At 37.7% G+C, this 18,992-nt stretch overlaps 1 protein-coding gene across 1 annotated transcript in view; it reads right to left on the bottom strand.

Annotated features, from left to right (window-relative positions):
* Positions 1-3,021: 3,021 nt before the first annotated feature.
* LOC126373120 (UDP-glucosyltransferase 2) overlaps positions 3,022-18,992 on the bottom strand; it is a 59,848-nt gene continuing 43,877 nt past the window's right edge. The window contains exons 3-7 of the mRNA XM_050019129.1: positions 10,197-10,336; positions 9,393-9,576; positions 8,393-8,890; positions 7,556-7,784; positions 3,022-6,868 (exon numbers count right to left, since the gene is read on the bottom strand). Coding sequence (XP_049875086.1) covers positions 6,288-6,868; positions 7,556-7,784; positions 8,393-8,890; positions 9,393-9,576; positions 10,197-10,336 — 1,632 coding nt within the window. The 3' untranslated portion in view covers positions 3,022-6,287. The remainder of the gene's footprint in view (positions 6,869-7,555; positions 7,785-8,392; positions 8,891-9,392; positions 9,577-10,196; positions 10,337-18,992) is intronic.

Below are 18,992 nucleotides of genomic sequence, written 5' to 3'. Positions count from 1 at the left end.
ATAACTATATTTTTTGGGTTTATTCGGGTATCACGCTACAACTACTATATTATATGAGAAGCTATTCGTCAAGGAAGAGCTCAGATTTACGCTGACGGAGTTCCGGGGAGTCCGTGATAGCCCCCCACATGAAAGCAATTCGAAAGAAAAACAACATTGCTATTTGACATTATGTTTGCATTGCGCAAACATATGAGATAGAGATTGCTACTTAGCAATAAGGCCGCCTATTGTACTCGTTCTATTTCTCTTTTGTTTTGTATTTTGTAAAGAGAACGCGGGACTAACATCTCAGTGTCACTGGTTTGAATTCCAGCTTGGGCTCTAAATAACTGATTCCACTTGACGAGTTTGAATTCATGTTTGGACCATAGATAATTGATATCACGTGGTTTCCAGGGTTTGTGCCCGGTTAATGGCAATAGGCTCACCCTATTTTACATGGGACTTCAACATAGCTGCCAGACTATGCACCTCTGCCTACCTCTTCGGGGATACAGGCGTGATGCTGTGAGTTGCGGGGAACAGCTAGTAAAATGTTCAAAATTATTTACTTACACAAATGTTTATACACTACACACATAGCAAAGGGTTTGGAATTTTCTTCTTCTTTTTGGGTTTTTTTTATACCCGTTTAAGTAGTTTTTATCTTTTGTGTAACGTTTGTGATTAGTTTTCAAATTACTTAATTATAAATTAATATAATTTGTGAACATTTTTAATATTTTACTAAGTTGAAATATTGTATCCTACAATTTACAATCACACCAAGTTTGACGCTTATAATTTATGTATTATTACAGAGGTAATACAAGATGTTGTTTTTATTTTATTTTATAATTTAGAATAGCACTAAGTTTGGCGCTAATAGGTATTATCGTTTTTCGACAAATTAAGAAAAAAACGACATTGAAAAATCATTTTCATGTATAGGGACCCCCCAATATATTAAACGTTTTGAGATTTTTATTATTTATTTTATTAGATTTTAATTTCAACTTGGATTTGGGTTAACTTGATGCCTTAGAGACAGACGGACAGACGGACGGACAACAAAGTGATCCTATAAGGCTTCCGTTTTTCCTTTAGAAGTTCGGAACCTTAAAAAGGGAAAGTTGATGTTTGGACGAATACAATTTTGAATAAAAACTACTTTTATAGAGGTTGCTGAGCACAGGCCTAAACCAAGGATTGTCGAATTTGTTTTCGAATTCATGTTTGGATCATAAATGATTATCACGTGAAGGAAAACATCGTGAGGAATCCTACATTCCGAGAAATGCATTTTCGGAGGTATGTGACCTAATCTGTATTGGGCTGGTTTTCCCTTCGCGGGTTGGAAGGTCTGTTAGGCAGTTGTTTCTGTAAAAACTGGACATGATAAAATATTCAGGATAGGTAAGCGGACCCTGTGGGAAACGGGATAATGCTAGGGATGATAGAGGTACTTGCTATTTACCTGGTAAACACCGCCGTCGTATGAGAGACTGTATATAAATATTAGTCATTATTACAAGTATGAAGAATTTTTTTATGGGTTACGTGTTATGAACTCCAAGTAATAGGATTTGACAATTAGCGATAACATATCATACATATTTATGTGATTACATTTCATTTTATTGTAATTTTATAGCCGTTCCGAAGACTGAGGCCTACAGGGCTTCACTATCGTAAATGAAGCTAATTGTAAAGCTATACAGGGTGTTAGTGAGGCCGTACCGAATACTGAGGGGGATGCTTTAGCTCATGATACTGAGTTAATATTAAGTGGAATTTTCCGTCGCAATTTTTTTTTATGTGTGTTTTTTTCTAATGTGAGGGATGATTCAGAACATGGTTCAGAGTTGTTGTGATTGAGCTCATGAGTCTGAGTTAATATCAGGTGGATTTTTTGTTTTCACAGGCCTGAGGGTGCGCGGTTGGGCGCGAACCTCGGCTCAGGGCGTCGTCTGAGACGAAAATATAGTTGAAGGAATTAATCGACCTTAGTGGGTCGATAGCGATAAGCGCTGATTGATGGAGATCAAACGGAAAAAAACTAAAAAAAATATCATGAATTTTGCAACGGAAATTTCCACTTGATATTCACTCAGAATCATGGTCTGAATCATCCCCTTAGTATTCGTTACGATGTCACTAACACACTATACACTGTATACTTACGCAAATATCAAATCGCAATATTGCTTTTAAGATGAATTGTTTATAGGAGTATGTGACCTTTTAAACCTCCCAGATCGCGATTTCTAGCTAGCGCACAAATTAGTACGTAACTATTAATACATACAATATTATAAAAGTATATAAAACAGAGGGGCTAAAATGGCTACATCGAAGCAATTCATCTAAGAAATCAATATTGCTATTTGACATTTGCGCATATAAAAGTAAGTGCGCAGTACAGTCACGAGCATTAATATGTATACACTTTGGTACCATGTCGCATTAACTTTTTTGACAAATTGAACTGTAAGTCTCACTAAACGTCAAATATGTTAGTGCGACAGAGTCCTAAAGTGGGTACATTATATTGCTCATGACTGTACTGCGCACTTACTTTTATATGCGCAGATGTCAAATAGCAATATTGATTTCTTAGATGAATTGCTTCGATGTGGCCATTTTAACCCCCCAGTATATACTTAAAAGAAACAATTCCAAGATTTGATTGTATAAAAATATTTATTTTATAGCTTAATCACTAAAACTAGGTACCTTTATAAATTACTTTATCTTGAAGACATGAGCAATTTCATTACTCGGACCAACCTTATTGTACTTGATACTTGAACACATAATAAGTAGTGAATCACTTGGTCTGTACAGGCCCTTTACTTCGAAACTTATCTAAAGTTCTATTTATATTTACAATTTATACAATTTTATTTTCCTTTTTTATTTTTTTATATCTTAATTGTACAAATCTCGTTTGGTAACGTCTGGTAACTTCAGAGCCAGGCATTCAGTACACGCTGACACGCATAATTAGGTAAGTAGGTATTGAAAACTATGTTTTTTACCTTTGATAGGTTTGCTCTTCGGAGGGCACGTTAAGCCGTTGGTCCCGGCTATTAGCCTTAAAAACATCTCCACCAACCCGCATCGGAGCAGCGTGGTGGAGTATGCTCCATACCCCCTCCGGTTGATTGAGGGGAGGCCTGTGCCCAGCAGTGGGACGTATATAGGCTGTTTATGTTTTGGTTTTGCTCTTGGCCTCAGACTTGCCCGAAGGCATTGAGGAGGCCTAAGACGGAGCGAACTCGCCCAGCGTGGCGTTCCAAGTTCGATTCCCGATGGGGACATTGCATAAATCACCTAGTTATCCGAAAAAGTAAGATGATTCCGTGCTTCGAAAGGCGCGTTAACCGTGAAGCTCGTCCACCATCCTGTAGTGACGCAGTGTGGTGGTGTCTGCATACCCCCTCCGGTTGATGGAAGGGAGGCCTGTTTATGTTTATGTATTATTGAAAACTATTAAATACAACGAAAAAATAAAGCGTGCCATCACTCTCGTCAAAGTCAAAAGCGAAAGTGGTGTGTCATGATCGATCGTCGTAAGTGAAATTCCGTCTCTGCCTACCCCAGCGGGACATAGGCGTGATCTTATGTATGCGAGTGAAAGCGCTCACCGTTCCCCACACGTAGGTATGTCATAACAGTAATTTTGATTTATTTAAATTAAGTGCGCTATCATATTCCGGTGAGCCGTGGTAGCCAAAACATTCAAAATTCAAATCATTTATTGTGACACACAGGTACAGTCACGGGCATTAATATGTATGCACTTTGGTACCATGTCACATTAACTTTTTTGTATTATTATTATGTTAGCCCTGTTAGAAACCCACATCCCGAGAAATTCGTTTCGCAGGTATGCGACCTAACCTGTAATGGGCTGGTTCACCCTTCACAGGCAGTCGTTTCTGTAAAAGCCAGACCTGTCAAAACTTCAGGTTAGGTAATCGGACCCTGTCATGGGGGTTATGGTAAACGCTCTCTTTTATTTATTTATTGGAGAATGTGGAATGGAAAGTACCTATCTATCTCAATTTTTCAAATATAGCTCCATAATTAATAATGTGAGCATGCACTGAATAGCCCATAAGTAAATGGATTATTTATAATTATCTTTAACAGCAAAACAATATTCATCATAACAACTACTTACTTAAAATAAGAAAATCGATAGTCATTTTAGTAATTTGTTTATGTACGATTAGATTATAGGCAAATGTTAAAAATGATAATTAATCATGTGGGTGACAACAGAGATAGGTGTACATACCAAATTACTTCCGAATCGTAAGCATCGTCAGCATTTGCATTTTTGTGCGTAATTACCACGGGAATTACCTACTTATTAATTAATCGCTATCACATAACTGATAAGTCGACTTTTGTTTTGATCATGTGACAAATTCTCATGACGTCATCAGAAGAATTCGGTACGTTATCTCATAGGCACCCGGATGGCGTATTTCCAAATTTGATTTTTTCTAAATTATCTGTTTTTTAATTCGATATAGGTACCAACTTAAAACTGAAAATTCTGACGCACAAGGGTTGTGGAATTATCCAGTGCCGTGTTTATCAAAACTTACAAGTTTACACGTTACAAGTTACAAGTTACTCACAATATACATACATACATAAACTCATGCCCGTAGTTCCTAATGGGGTGGGCAGAGCCACAAGTAATCAAAGACAACTTGTAGCCACTGTTGATACGATGTCGCAAGCTGGATATGATGAAACCTTATGGTGATAAGGGATCAGCCTATCGCCCATAACATTAGTCCATCATGTTAGAGGACACAATCCCTCTGCTACAACCAGTAACTCACAAGTACGTGGAAATTACGTTTATCAAAAAATACAGAGGGATTGTAAAATATACTTGTGGAATAAATATTGACACTTGTAACATGTAATTTACATGTGTAGTTTTGATAATCACATTCTTGTAATAAAATGAAATTTGTTATAAGAAAATTTCTTGTAATACAGGGCTTGTAAGTTTTGATAAACAGGACACTGACAAAATGACCAGGGGAGTTAAAATGTCCACATCGAAGCAATTCATCTAAGAAAGCAATATTGCTATTTAGCATTTGTTTGCATTGCGCACTTATCTACTTTTATATGGGCAAATGTCAAATTGCAATATTGCTTTTTAAGATGAATTGCTTCGATGTGGCCATTTTAACCCCCCTGGTCATTTCGTTGTTGCATTTGACCACAATCTCACCTGATCTCATGATCAGGTGAGTGAATCACTTCACTCTAGTCTTGAGACAGAGTGAGAGAGCAGTGGGGCGAGGTATTATGCAGTCGGCTCAGCTGGGCTCTGTGATCGGTACACATTCAATTCAATTCATTTATTTGCGAATAACCTATGTGTACATTAGATGCTAACCAATATATAAGATACCTAATTAATATTATTAAAATAGGTACAATATAAATGTAGGTACATGCCTAGCACAACCTCCCCGACTCTCTCCCTTAGTAGGTACCTTCAACGCCCGCGCATCTAAGCGGCTGAACGCTCCCTGAATCAGCAGGTAGAACTATTGAAGTTTACACTATCGATTTTCTTTACTGATTAAATTATGTTATTAGTGCATATAAATATTATTCGAGATTTATACCTAATGATGTCCACGACACCATAAAGCTCTCTTCACATAGCGGAGACAATTTGTCTGACGAATTTTTTGTGTGAACGCGTGCGAAGGTACAAAGAACATCACATGAGCGGTTATTAGATAAGTCAATCTATCTTGCCCGATAAGTACGTCAAGGTCACGGGCACGACGACCCGGATTGTGTTGTGTAGGCTAATAGCAAATCGATGGGCGGGGGCGTAACCATGGTAACCACGATTTCGAACGAGTCTAATAGTGTCGATTTACCCGATCTCGATGCGCCAGCTCATGACCTTGGCTCATCGGTCTGGAGCAGTGAATGTACCCAAGATGGGAATGTTCCCGTTGTAAAATCTCGTTAATAGCAAGGATATTGGCTGCTTTTCTTTTTCAAATTGTTCTTCCTTGTACTCTGGTCTTATCTGCCTAAAGGTTAGGTAGTAAAGCCCTTTTTACGTAAGTTTTGCGTCATTTTACTGCCGGGAAAGTTCCCACTTTGGACACGGCACATCACTGGTATGGATGGTATTGGACCATCTGCGGTGTCGCGTCTGTGTACATCAAGCTTTAGTGCACTGGAAAGGCATTTTGGAGGTGATTAAAAATTACAGTCCATGATAACCCTCAGTAGAACACTCACAACTTTTTCTTTGCCATTGTTGTGTGGTTTATTAACTTCTTCGACCTCTTCAGCAGCGTGGTCGATTTGTCTATCAACCTGTCCATCCGTCTATTCTGAACGTAGTCGACTAATCTATTGAAACTCGCCCGTATCACGTACGAGGCAAGAGCTAATGTCGATAATACTACGACAAGCATCAGTAACAGGACATCTACTAGGTAGTATTGGAAGACGTTCATGTCCTTGGAAGGCGATTGCAGGTGGTACGCGCCCTTATGTCTGATCACGTATTCCGTCCAGAAGATAGCTCGGTCTAAAGGACTTTCCTTTTGATCTCGGAGTAAGATCTGCCGTTTCTTCACCTCTCTCCTGTACTGGGGTTCGTTGATCACTTGTTTGATGGCTCGATGCAGTCTGTCAGAGGTGAGGTGCTGGAGGTCCAGCTTCTTGGCGTAGCCGTCCACCTCGGCCTTGGCGGCGTTGGCATCGTGGTCGCAGAACACCGGGATGCTCACTATTGGTACTCCGTGGTAGACTGTCTCGAACATACTGAGCAGCCCTCCATGGGTCACGAAGGCTTTGATTTTTGGATGGCCTGGAAATGAACAGAGTTACCTACATTAGTAAATGACATCACAAAGAATATCACGTGAATAAAAAAGAATTGATTGTTTATATTATTAGGTATATTTGTACAAAAAATCCCTGTGCCCAAAAGTTGCATGGAAGAAATTGCTGCATGACCGATAAGGCCACCTGTTGTGCCTCTCTGTATCTGTTGTCCTTATCTCTGTGTCTTGTGTCCATTGTGCTAAATTATGTATTTTATCTATATATCTATCCAATAACATTGACAAATATCATCATCACCTCTCTAGCGTTACCCCGTTAACCTAACCTGAAGATTTGACAGGTCCAATTTTTACAGAAGCGACTGCCTGTCTGGCCTTCCAACCAACCCGACGGGAAAACCAACTCAGTACAGGTTACGTCACATACTTCCATCAAATGTCTATAGTCAGGCCAGGCCAAAAAAACACAAACAAGGTTTCCAAAGTATTAAAGCAAGCATTATATGGCCCCCATCTTAGTAGGTGATTAGTGTGTCGGAAGGCACGTTAAGTACGTAGTCATTTAACCTCTTGTAGGTGGCAACTTTTGTCAATTAGGGAAGAGGTGGTTTTTGCCCAGCAGTGGGACCAAATAGTTATAGCGGAGTCCCATGTTGCTCTATGGTTAGATATGATGAGAAGGAGTATTTTATTACAACAAGTATACTGACCAAGCAAGTCCTGTTGCGGCAGCCACCTGTACAGCCGGACATTCGACGGTATGTCTGTGATATTCTGTTCAGCATCTTGCTTCCAGAGCACTCGCTGCGGCAGACGCGCCAGGGCCGCCACTATCAGCCGGTGTACCGCCAGCGGCATCTTTGTGGTCCGCACAGAAGACCCCATCGACACATACACGAAGCCCGCCTCCCCTGCGCCACTGATCCACTCTTCTATCTCCTGAAAGAGTGTCGATAAATGTCATATCGCATGCATAATGATATATGTATTTTGGTCTGGGTGACAATAAAATACGTAGCACTTCCGGTGCATGTTGTACGTGATGGACCTCTAAAATATGGGCGGGCTGATCACCTTCCACCTTACCGTTCTTTAAATCCATTTCAGGAGTTCGTATGAAGAGTGCCTGGAAGTCATCACCCAATTACTCATGGCTCTGCTCATCCTATTAAAGGAATTTCCAATCCTCAACTATATTAAGGGAAATACTATGATCATGTGACTTCTTCCAGGCACATCATTCTGGCTGGCAGGCGCGATATTTTGAAAGTAAGTTTACCTTTGAATAACGTCCGGAGATAAAAGAGGAGAGAATGATGTGCATAGAAATTAAAAAGTCACATCATCATGTAAACGTCCCTGAGTTTCGATCTGAGAAGTCAACTCAAAAGGGCCCTTATCGCGCGTCGGGTATGCTTCCGGCGTTAGGCATTCAATGTCTACAGAATTATTTAAAAACCGCGGAAGTGCTAGACGCGACAAGGGCTCTTTTGATTTGAATCGTCACAAATAATAAACAACACTTCACACTGAACAATATAACTCACCGGGTCCAAAGCCTTGGCTTCTTTACAATGAATGCAGGCAACTTCTGCTACATTCGGCAGATACGGTCTGGGATACGACACGGAGAAGTGGCCGTTCTGCAGGACGAAGCTGACATTCCTCGCCATGTCATACACGTGCGGGATGTGCGGCCCGAAGTGCCTCCTCAGCACTCCTTGCAGGATCATCGTCATCACACTATGCATGGAGTAAGCGCCAAAGTACCACGCTGCATTCATCGCTCTATCGATCAAGCCCATGTTGTCAGTGTAAGCTTTCCCGAAGAATGGGGTGACGGAGTACGGCGTGGGGCTACCAGAGTTGCTGATGGGCATGGCGTAGAAGCCGACGGTGTTGATGTAGATGAAGGGCACTTTCAGGCGGTAGACCACGCCGAGCCCACACTCAGGGTACGCGCCGTCCAGAACGATGAGATCGAAGCTCCTTCCTGACCGGAGGAAGGAACGGGTCTCGAAGTCGCTCAGGAAGGCATCGCAGGCCTGCACATAGAGATACATGAACTCTAATGATAGGCAAAATATGTTCCATCGGTTTTCATAAGTAAAGATTTTATTCAATAAAATATTATTTCTTATTTTTTATTGGACATTTTTTTTATTCAACATTAAAAATAGTGATTCTGATTAGCATTTCGTCCGCGATTCTGTGGACGTGGACTTGGAAATTTATTAATATTTACTTATTTTCTAAAATTCATTTAAAATTCATTTAATTATCTTTTTTTTATCTATGTGTAATTAGACTAAGTTTTTATAGTTATTTGTGAATTTTAATAAATTAGGTTAAGAATATATTTGAATAATAAATTCTTATTTTCTTGTTTCCGTAAGAACCTTCCACATACTAGGATTTTTTTTGAAAGATGGGAAAAACGGTAACGTCTTCCGCAAGTTATGGGGTGACCAAGGGAAATAGGGATTCATTTTTATATAAGGTATGTATAGATTATACGCCTGGCTTTGTAATGCCACAACCTTCTACCTCATATCCGTATCGGAAGATGTCCTTGATGGGCAGCGGGTCTTCGCCCCTCATGCGGGCGCCCACCAGGTCCCAGGACATGTAGCTCCTCACGTACGAGACTAGACCCTCGGGAGCCATCTCCTCCAGACCCTCGATGTGGAAGTCCGGCGGGAACGCGCTGATCAAAGTCACGTTGTGGCTTCTAGAATTAAGAAAATGAGGGATTGTCTTTGATAATAAATAAATATTGCAATGTGTGTGTGCATTTGGATACCCATAAGTTGAATCGAATAATATATAAGTAAGACTTTAGGATAACGTATCAAATCTGCACTAGTGAAGTATGAGGGTAACGCCTGATAAAATTTTCATAACAATATTCATACATGCAAAAATTGCTCAAAAGTTATTGAAACGCGTGGGCTGCAGTCTGATCCATTGATATTTTCATTCTTCTTCTTCCTGGCAGAATGAACAATAATACAAATACGTACGATTACGTCTCGTAAGGGGTAAGAAATCCGTGTGGACTGTTTGTCTCACTCGCACGCACGCGGTTAAGCGGCCCACATACCTACGTTTGCAAAATCTGCATCTATTATGTAGTGTCCGTGTAAGAAAGAAGTTTGTGTATGGAGTGTGTTTTCTTTCATCATATTTTTGATTTTGATGGTGATTCCGGTTACTATTTACTGAAGTGAGTGAGTAATCGGTACATGAGCCATGTCAGGGGCCTTTGGCGGCTCAATCATAACCCTGACACCAGGGTGAATGAGGCTGGTATTCCACCTCACAACCCACACGATAAGAAGATGGTGTTACCTCCTGATGAGTCCGCGGGCGAGCTCCCAGAAGGGCATCTTGTGTGACTTGGTGCCGCCCATGGTCAGCATCAGCACGTTGCTGCCCCCGGCGCCTCCCACCAGCAGCGGCAGCGCCACCACGCCCCACCACCAGATACGCTGCAACCACATACATAACAAAGGTCATTACGAAGTACGAGTTATATCGTCGTCTTACAGCGAAAACTTAACGTTTGAAAAATCACGGTCATGTGATTTTATTCGTAGAGAGCTGTGGTAGCCCAGTTGGTAGAACGCTTGCCTCTCTTGCCTAAACCAATTCAAACAATTGTTTTCGAATTCTTGTTTGAATCATAAATGCTTATCACGTGCTCAGCGGTTAAGGAAAACATCGTGAGGAAACCCACATTCCCGAGAAATGCATTTTCGGAGGTGTGACCTAATCTGTATTGGGCTGGTTTTCCCTTCACTGGTTGGAAGGTCAGGCAGGCGGTCGCTTCTGTAAAAAACCGGACCTGTCAAATCTTCAGGTTTGGTAAGCGGACCCTGTGAAAAACGGGTCTTTTCTTTTTATCGTACGTATAATGGGAAGGTTTTATGATGAGTGCGGTGAGCTACCTTGTCGGAAACGGTGTCATAGAATCAACAACGATACTATGGTGTCAAAGGAACACTCCACTCACACAATGCCACCGGTTCCCACGCCAGCTTTAAGTAAGTAAGATGCGCAAGCGCATTCACATTGAACACACGCACTTTAAGGCGGAGCGTTTTCATACAAACGCTGTAAGTACGTAACTAAGCATTTTTTCAAACTTAATAATACGAGTAATAAAACCTAGATGAAATTATAAAAAAAAGTTGTCGGCATTTCTAATATGTAACTATCTTGTTTATGGTGTATTTTTTTCGGAACCTGAAAGACTGGGGGAAGGAAGAGGCAAGAAAACCCCTGTAGCACTTAAAGGACGTACATGATATTCTCTTTCCTTTTCTTTTTGTCTTTTTAATTTTTTCCCGTGTTGAGCTGAAGTACTTAGTCCATTTGTTATTTTGATATATTTTGTTTTGACGAAGCCTGTGGTGGATTCCTAGTCGTTTTTTTTATAATAATTATTATGACCTAATTAATATAATAATTAAATTATTAATGAAATAATCGTTGAATGCGTTTGATATTTTTATCTTCCAGATAATCTCTTACTTTATAATAAGCTTACTAATTAAGATTGCAAAAACATTTAAACATTTTAAATTCCCTAAATAAAAGATAAAAAGTAATCATTTTTAAACATATTTTCGGCAAGGCTTAGTACATCTTCTTGTACCTATCTTACCATGCACTATCGCACTGATATGCGATAGTCTGGAATTGTAAAATATTAGAATCACGTAGATAGGTACTGTAATTCGTGTAAGCTGTTTTTATTATGTGTTTTGATTGTAAGTTATGTGTTACTCCGTGTTTTATATTATATATTTGTTTTATATTTGTTACTATGGTGTCCCTTTATAATAAACGTTTCTTTCTTTCTTTCTAATTTACTCATCGAGTAAAGAGCCGAGGTTTTTCTTGCAGCTTCTTTTCCCCGGCTATACAGGTTGTGAGAAGCTGCAGTAGTTTTAGGCGGATGATACGTTCGTTATGTAAAAAGTGACGATTCAAAGTGTAACTATGTTACCTACTGAATAAGGATATTTTCGAATTTGAATTGAATTTGATGGGCGATTGTTCCAAAACTTAATAGAATATTTCCAATACATGGCATTCTAGAGGTAAACGTCATTCGTTAATCGAATGATTTTAGATTTAGTTTTAAATGACATTTTGAACTGTCTTTAGACACAATATTTTCATTTCATTACTTAATTTCAATTCATGTGAATAACGAAAACTCTTTTTTTTATTTCATGACCGAAGATATTTTTGAATTTTGAATTTGAAGTGTTTCTGAAACAACAGTTCTTTATAAAACAGTTTGAATGCAAACGTTCCACCTTAAACCCGCGATTAACAAATTCTTATACTCTCACGACCTCTGTGATTAATGGTGGAACACCTTGACCACCAACATCGACACATCGGAGTCTAGCTTGGTCCGGTCGGGCATGTCGTAAAAACAGACAGAGGTATTGTCTTCTTTTCATCAAGGCGATTTTTCAAGGCGACGGGCGTATCATTTCTCATAAGGACTTCGAATCGAGTGTGGCTGTTAGTCTTCTTCTATCGTATGGGTTGTGAGGTGATTACTAACCCCATCATCCCTGGTGTCAGGGTTATTATTGAGCCACCATAGGCCCCTGACATGACTCATGTAACGACTACGTACTTACATCAGTAAGAAGTAGTCGGGACCAACGGCTGCAAGTTATCTTTTGATTTCTTTGACAACAATACACATTCTAGTTTAATTTCTCTATCATACTATGATGAATCTTTATAACAGTAAGTACATAACATAAACATAGGTAACACAATATACGTTATGTTATGGTAACTACAGTACACAACATAACATACCGAGACTTTTCTTGCAGCTTCTTTTCCCCGGCTATACAGGTCACAACCTGTATAGCCTGTATAGCTTCCCACAGGGAAGCTGCAGTAGTTTTAAGCGGGTGAGACGTTCGTCATGTAAAAAATTACGATTCAAAGTGTAACTATTAGGGATTGCAATTCCGACTCGAATCCCGCGGGATTTAAAACATCAATCCCGCGAGATCCAGAAGTTTTCGGGATCTGGTCTAGTTCATAAAGAAAATGTAAAGTTAGGATGGCTGAAAACGATGAAAACTGCTTGTTTGTTGTAGTGAGGTACATTAAAACAAAACATTTTTTGAAAGAAAACAAAATTTGTCTCGCCTTAGTCAACCCGTGTGGTGTTAATAGTACGATCCTTAACAAATTATCATCACGTGCAGTACGTAAGGGGAGTGGGTAAATAAAGTAAGTAGTCGTTACATGAACTATGTCAGGGGTCTTTGGCGGGTGAATAATAACTCTGACACCAGGGTTGATGTGGTTGGTAATCCATCTCACAACTCACACGATAGATGAGATGATCCCTCGAAGTTTTCGTCTCTATTGCCATCTCTTTCTAACTCCCTGATGAGCTGATTTCGGATAGCTAGAACTATTTGATTTTTGGAGGAATTCAGATTCTGTTTTGCTATGATTTATGACTATTTTTCAATTGTAATGAGATTTATAGTTTATTCACACGGTAAAGAAGAAGAAGTAGGTAAAGTTCCTCCTTATCAGCTATCAAATAGCATGCAAATATACAAAACAATGTCATGTCACTTGTTTATCGACAGTCATTGCATTTATAATTAAAATCAATTAATTTCCTTAATTCCATCATTAAGCCTTTCATTATAAACAAAATTAAAGCAATTGTCATCACAATGATTTGATTATATATTTTTGGGATAAGAATTCTACAGCCTTCATGTCTAGTGGTTAGAGCGTTAGGCTCACTATATGGAGGTCCGGGTTCGATTCCCGATGGGACATTGTCGAAATCACTTTGTGAAATTGTTCTTCGTTTGGTAAATCACCTGATTGTCACGCACGTTAAACCGTTGGTCTCGGTTATTAGCTGTACAAAACCCACAGTGGGACAGCGAGGTGAAGTATGCTCCATACCCCTTCCGGTTGATTGAGGGGAGCCCTGTGCCCAGCAGTGGGACGTATATAGGCTGTTTATGTTATATTAAGAATTCTATGACGCTGTCAAATGGCTATGCGACATTTTATGAAAATTTAAAGAGATGATTCTTTTATATGGTTAAAGAGAATTTATTTCTTATTTCCAACATATTACATGTCATTTACATAAGAAACAAAGTACTTACATTTGTATACATATAAGTTCACACTTCGCCTAATATACTTACACATATGCATTTCTTTCACGCACTTCCACACATACAGAGACTGGTCCGCAGAACCAAGGACCACACTTTTAAAATTATAATATAATATTTATTGCTAATAAATATTGTTAATAAATTATCATGCCCATCATATCTACTAAAATAATAATATGTAGATATGACGAAATATCAGATTTTAGTTAAGTGTGCAACTGTAACGGTACATATCTGATGTATTTCGAGAATCTGTCCTTATGATTATAAAGGGGGTATCACACCTATCACGTTGGTCTAATATTTTCCAGAATAAAATTAGTTAACCTGCTGTATTTATACTGTTTTTTATGTATGTTATGTACCTCTAACTAACCCAATAGGGTAGTTGACAAGTATCAAAAACTATACGTCTCATTACAATTGCAAAATAGTCATAAATTATAGCAAAACAGAATCTAAATTCCTCGAAAAATCAAATAGTTATAGCCATCCTAGATCAGCTCGTCAGGGAGTTAGAAATGGCAATAGGAACGAAAACTTTGAGGGCTGATTGAGCCCATGATTTTGAGTTGATATCAAGTGAAATTTTCCGTCGCAATAGTATGGAACTGAAAATAATACTTAAATAAAAAAATATGAATTTTAAACACATAATACCGGGTTTCAGGAATTGTCTGACAACACCACTCTCACAGCCAAACGGAGCAATTGATTTGTGGGGTTTTAATTTTAACTAAGTATATTTGTATCTTTGTGTTTTGGTAGAAACCATGGTGAGGAAACCCACATTCCCGAGAAATGCATATTCGGAGGTATACTATGTGACCTAATGTGTATTGGGCTGGTTTTCCCTTCGCGGATTGGAAGTTCAGACGGGCAGTCGCTTCTGTAAAAGACCGTTCCTGTCAATTCTTCAGGTTAGGTAAGCTGACCCTGTGAAAAACGAGATCATCATCATCATTTTAAGAGCCACGCTCTTGTCGGTGCAGCATTTTCCATGCTACTTTTTTAGGGAAAAATAGGGCAGTGGTTTCCCTCTTGCCTTCCGCCCCGCATCATCAGACATGATGCAAGTGGGATGACGCCCAGAAATGATATTTGTATCTTTGTGTTGGAATTTTGGAATAAACATTTCTGTAAGTAACTCTCTTTACATTATTCGCGGCGAGGGAGCACCTCCCAAGTAGCAACCGATTGTCTTAAAAGAGAATTGTAGATATCTTGAAGGCAAGTAGACTAAATCAAGCCCTTGTCTTGGATAAGTCTTATATGTCTCCAAGATATCCCTCAAGATATCTTGAAGAAACAGTTTAGTAAAAGTGGGCACATACTTTAACTCTTATACAAGACAGACTTAAGACAACGTTAAGTCAGACTTAAACCCTACTTTAGACAATGTTCTTGCGTATTCTAAACTTAGAATTCTTGTAGTATCACTTAATACCAAAAATGTATACTTGAAGATATCTACAATACTTAGTTAAGACTATAGGATTGAATTGCACTGAGTCAATTGTAACTTAACGAAGTAAAACTTCAGGTCATACTAAAACGATTTTTACTTCACGCGTCTTTATTTTAGAATATAATGGCGAACATTTACATTAACACAAGAAATGAAGTCTGTAAGAAAATGGCGTCTAAAATATTTGTTAAGTTGTTTTAACAAAAGGTTATTCTGCCGTTTCACATACAGGAAATTATAAACGCATGATTGTTTCTCGTGTAAAATCGATATAAAGTGTTAAAAAACAGAAGGGCCTTTAATATACCAGAAAAATAATAATAAAATTTGGATTGATTATTCAGCAAATAAAAAAAATGGTGACATATAGTATAGAGAAATTCATTTTGTATTAATATGTGACAGCTGAACGCAGTAATTGTTACTACAACAGAGATATATATTAATTTACTTCAGTTTTTGACGATAATATTGTCAAAAAAATATTACATGTTTTCTTCCTGTAAGTGCAAAATGGCGTTAAGTAATATTTTTCTAAATGAAGTAAGACTTTAGAAACAATTGATTTCGTAAGAATCAGTTTAGAAAAGTAAAGTCAAGTTGCACTTCATCAAGTACTAGTTAAGATAAATTTTACTTCAATTGTCTAGGAGTATACCAACTTAAGACAAAAAGTATTTAGTGAATTCCTACTTAAAACTCTTATGTCTAAAGTGATCCTCTATTTTGATTTAGTAAAGTAATGTCGTAAAATCATGTTTGTTTATTTTGTGCCAGAATCATCTATGTAACAAGTAACAATTAAAATCGAACAAGCTTTTAAAACCTATGGAAAGTATGTTTGTTTGAGACGTAAGTTTTTCGACTCGTGGAAGATAAAAAATATTGTTATGCTGAGTTCTTACTTGGATAGGAATGTGATTTACTTAATTATTTAATATTTATCGCAATTGGAACTAACAAACATAAACTCAATTTGCTAATGAGTCTCCGCGCATACATTCTCATAGGTACCTACATGGTTCGCTGACGCAAAGTAGGTACGATCACCGCGCTTCTAATTGCCAACGGAAACAATGTGATTATTGTAAAAATTTACGAGTATCCGTTGAATATTGTATATACGAAGAACCCTTGCAATTTGATTAACGTCGTGTGTGTGCGCGGTAGTTTCTAAGCCCACCAAAAACATTATTGTTAAAAAAGGCCAGAATCATCTATGTAACTCCCGATGACTTTATCAAGCTAAAAAAATAAAGGAATCAAATCTAATGCCCACTTTAAATGCATTTAACCATACACAAAACTTAAAATAGATATGTTTTGTTTATGATTGTGAATAAAGCTTAGTTAAAAATAGGTACATTTTTAAAATTATTAAAAGAAAGAATGAAAGAAGAAAGAAAAGTATCTAGACACGCGGTAGCGTATCAAGCCAAGTTCAAGAAATAGAACTGGCGAGCCGCACCGTGTGTAATATTACACGAACCATTTGCAGTCACTTTTGACCCCCTCATAAATCAAAAACTATTTTACATAAACGTATCAAATCGTATCGTATCGTATCGTAAATTTGGCTCATATATTGAGACTTGTGAGATACATATAAGTGTTCTAAATTTCATAAGCTTATCTCAAACGGTTATTTAGATATTAATGTACAAAAATCCTCATTTTTATCATTGACTGACTGACTGACCTATAAATCAAAAGTCTAACCCAGTTCCAGATGATCCTAGAGAGTTAAAATTTGGTATTTGGTAAGATAGGTAATTAGATGAATATAAAGGAAAAAATAATAAACTGGCAAATTTTTAATTATTAGATTCTATTATGAACGCTTAACATAATTACCTAATTAGTGCCTGTACCTAACTATAGATGTAAGAATCAGTAAGTAATCAAAACTCATGACAGCCGGTCTTTTTGTGGTAGGTATGTGGATTAACTTAACATAACATACAATCACGCCTATATCGGGGTAGGCAGAGCACTAAGTGATCATAAAACCACTTGATGCCATATTCGACAAGTACTTTAAGGGTAGGTAAGCAAGTTGGAACATGTGTTTAGCGGTGATAGGTTGTCAGCTTTTCGCCCACGATACAACACAACTCTCATCCATTTTACTGGCATATATTTTTTTTTTAACTTAACGTGAATCTTAAACGAGCTTAATAGGTATTCAAATGTTTTATACCTATAAAGTCGACTTTTAGTTTTGAATTTGTCCTTTTAAAAGGACCCACGCGTTACGAAGATATGTACTTACCTACAATAAGACAGACCTTAGGCTACAATATATTATCTTATGTTATAAGAAGATATGATATGTTATACTGTTACTTATAAATAAATTTCAGGACTGACCATTGAACTTGGCACGCATTTAGATCTCGCTTCTTTTGTCGTTGAAGTCAACAACCAAAGCATTGCATAATATTGAACTTGGCTCTCATTTCACATTTATGTTTTTGATTGGATTTATTTATTATTAGACTAATAGGTACCTAATTTTATATTTGAAATTAGCAGGTTTTACTATAAAACTCGATTTTTCATGGTGTAGTGTTGCCGTGCGCTTAGATTAGGTTAGACTAGCTTAGTCATTTTTGAGAAGATTTGTGCGAGACGTAGGTACCTGGGCCGCCACACGCTGGATCGGATTTGAAAAACAGGAACTTACGATTTTTTTGCCAAAATTAAATGATTGTGTTATACCAATCGATATAAAAAAATGATGGCAATGAAGAAGATATCGCATCGCTAACAAAAACAGTGGGATGTGCATTATCACAGGTTAATTTTCTGTAAGTATTTAATATTCTGCCTTCGAAAATCACCAGATCATTTTATTATTTGGACTTCATCCATCTTTCTGCTTGCTTCTATTTCGATTTTATCGTCCATTGAATAGACTTTTCTTATGTTTTACTTATTGTAGTCAAAAACGAATAAAACAGTCTTGTATAGGAGCAACAAATAATAAAAATTGCCTTAAGTATATCTAGGCAATCAATTTTTACTTTACAAGACTAAACTGATACTTCACTAAATCAATTTAGTGTTAAGTGAGCCTTCAAATAATCTGAGTAAAGTAAAAGAATACTTGTAGACTTAACAGTAGGCTGAGATAAGACTAAATAGTTTTGTGAATACTTAACTTAGTTTTGTGTATTCTAAATTATCTAAAGTAGGATTTGTTGAAAACTATATAGAATTAAAGAAGGAAATGAATTTATGAAGTCCTAATAAGTCCTATTTGATTTGGATAAATCTCACTTTAGCTAAAGTTTAGACATATATGACTTAATCACAATTCTTGATTGCTACTTGGGCTCTATGTTGCTAGTTCCGTGTTTGTTATGCAAAACATGTCTTAATAATCTTTTTATATTGATAAAACGTTTCCCCGTGCAGATTGCTGTCTCATGGCACAATTAAGTCATAAAATTTTAGATAAAGCGAACTTTA

This window comes from Pectinophora gossypiella, chromosome 15 (assembly GCF_024362695.1).
Source record: "Pectinophora gossypiella chromosome 15, ilPecGoss1.1, whole genome shotgun sequence".
In the NCBI taxonomy this organism is placed as follows: Eukaryota; Metazoa; Arthropoda; class Insecta; order Lepidoptera; family Gelechiidae; genus Pectinophora; species Pectinophora gossypiella.
The sequence above is the reverse complement of the archived record's forward strand: the minus strand, read 5'-3'. Positions and strand labels throughout refer to the sequence as shown.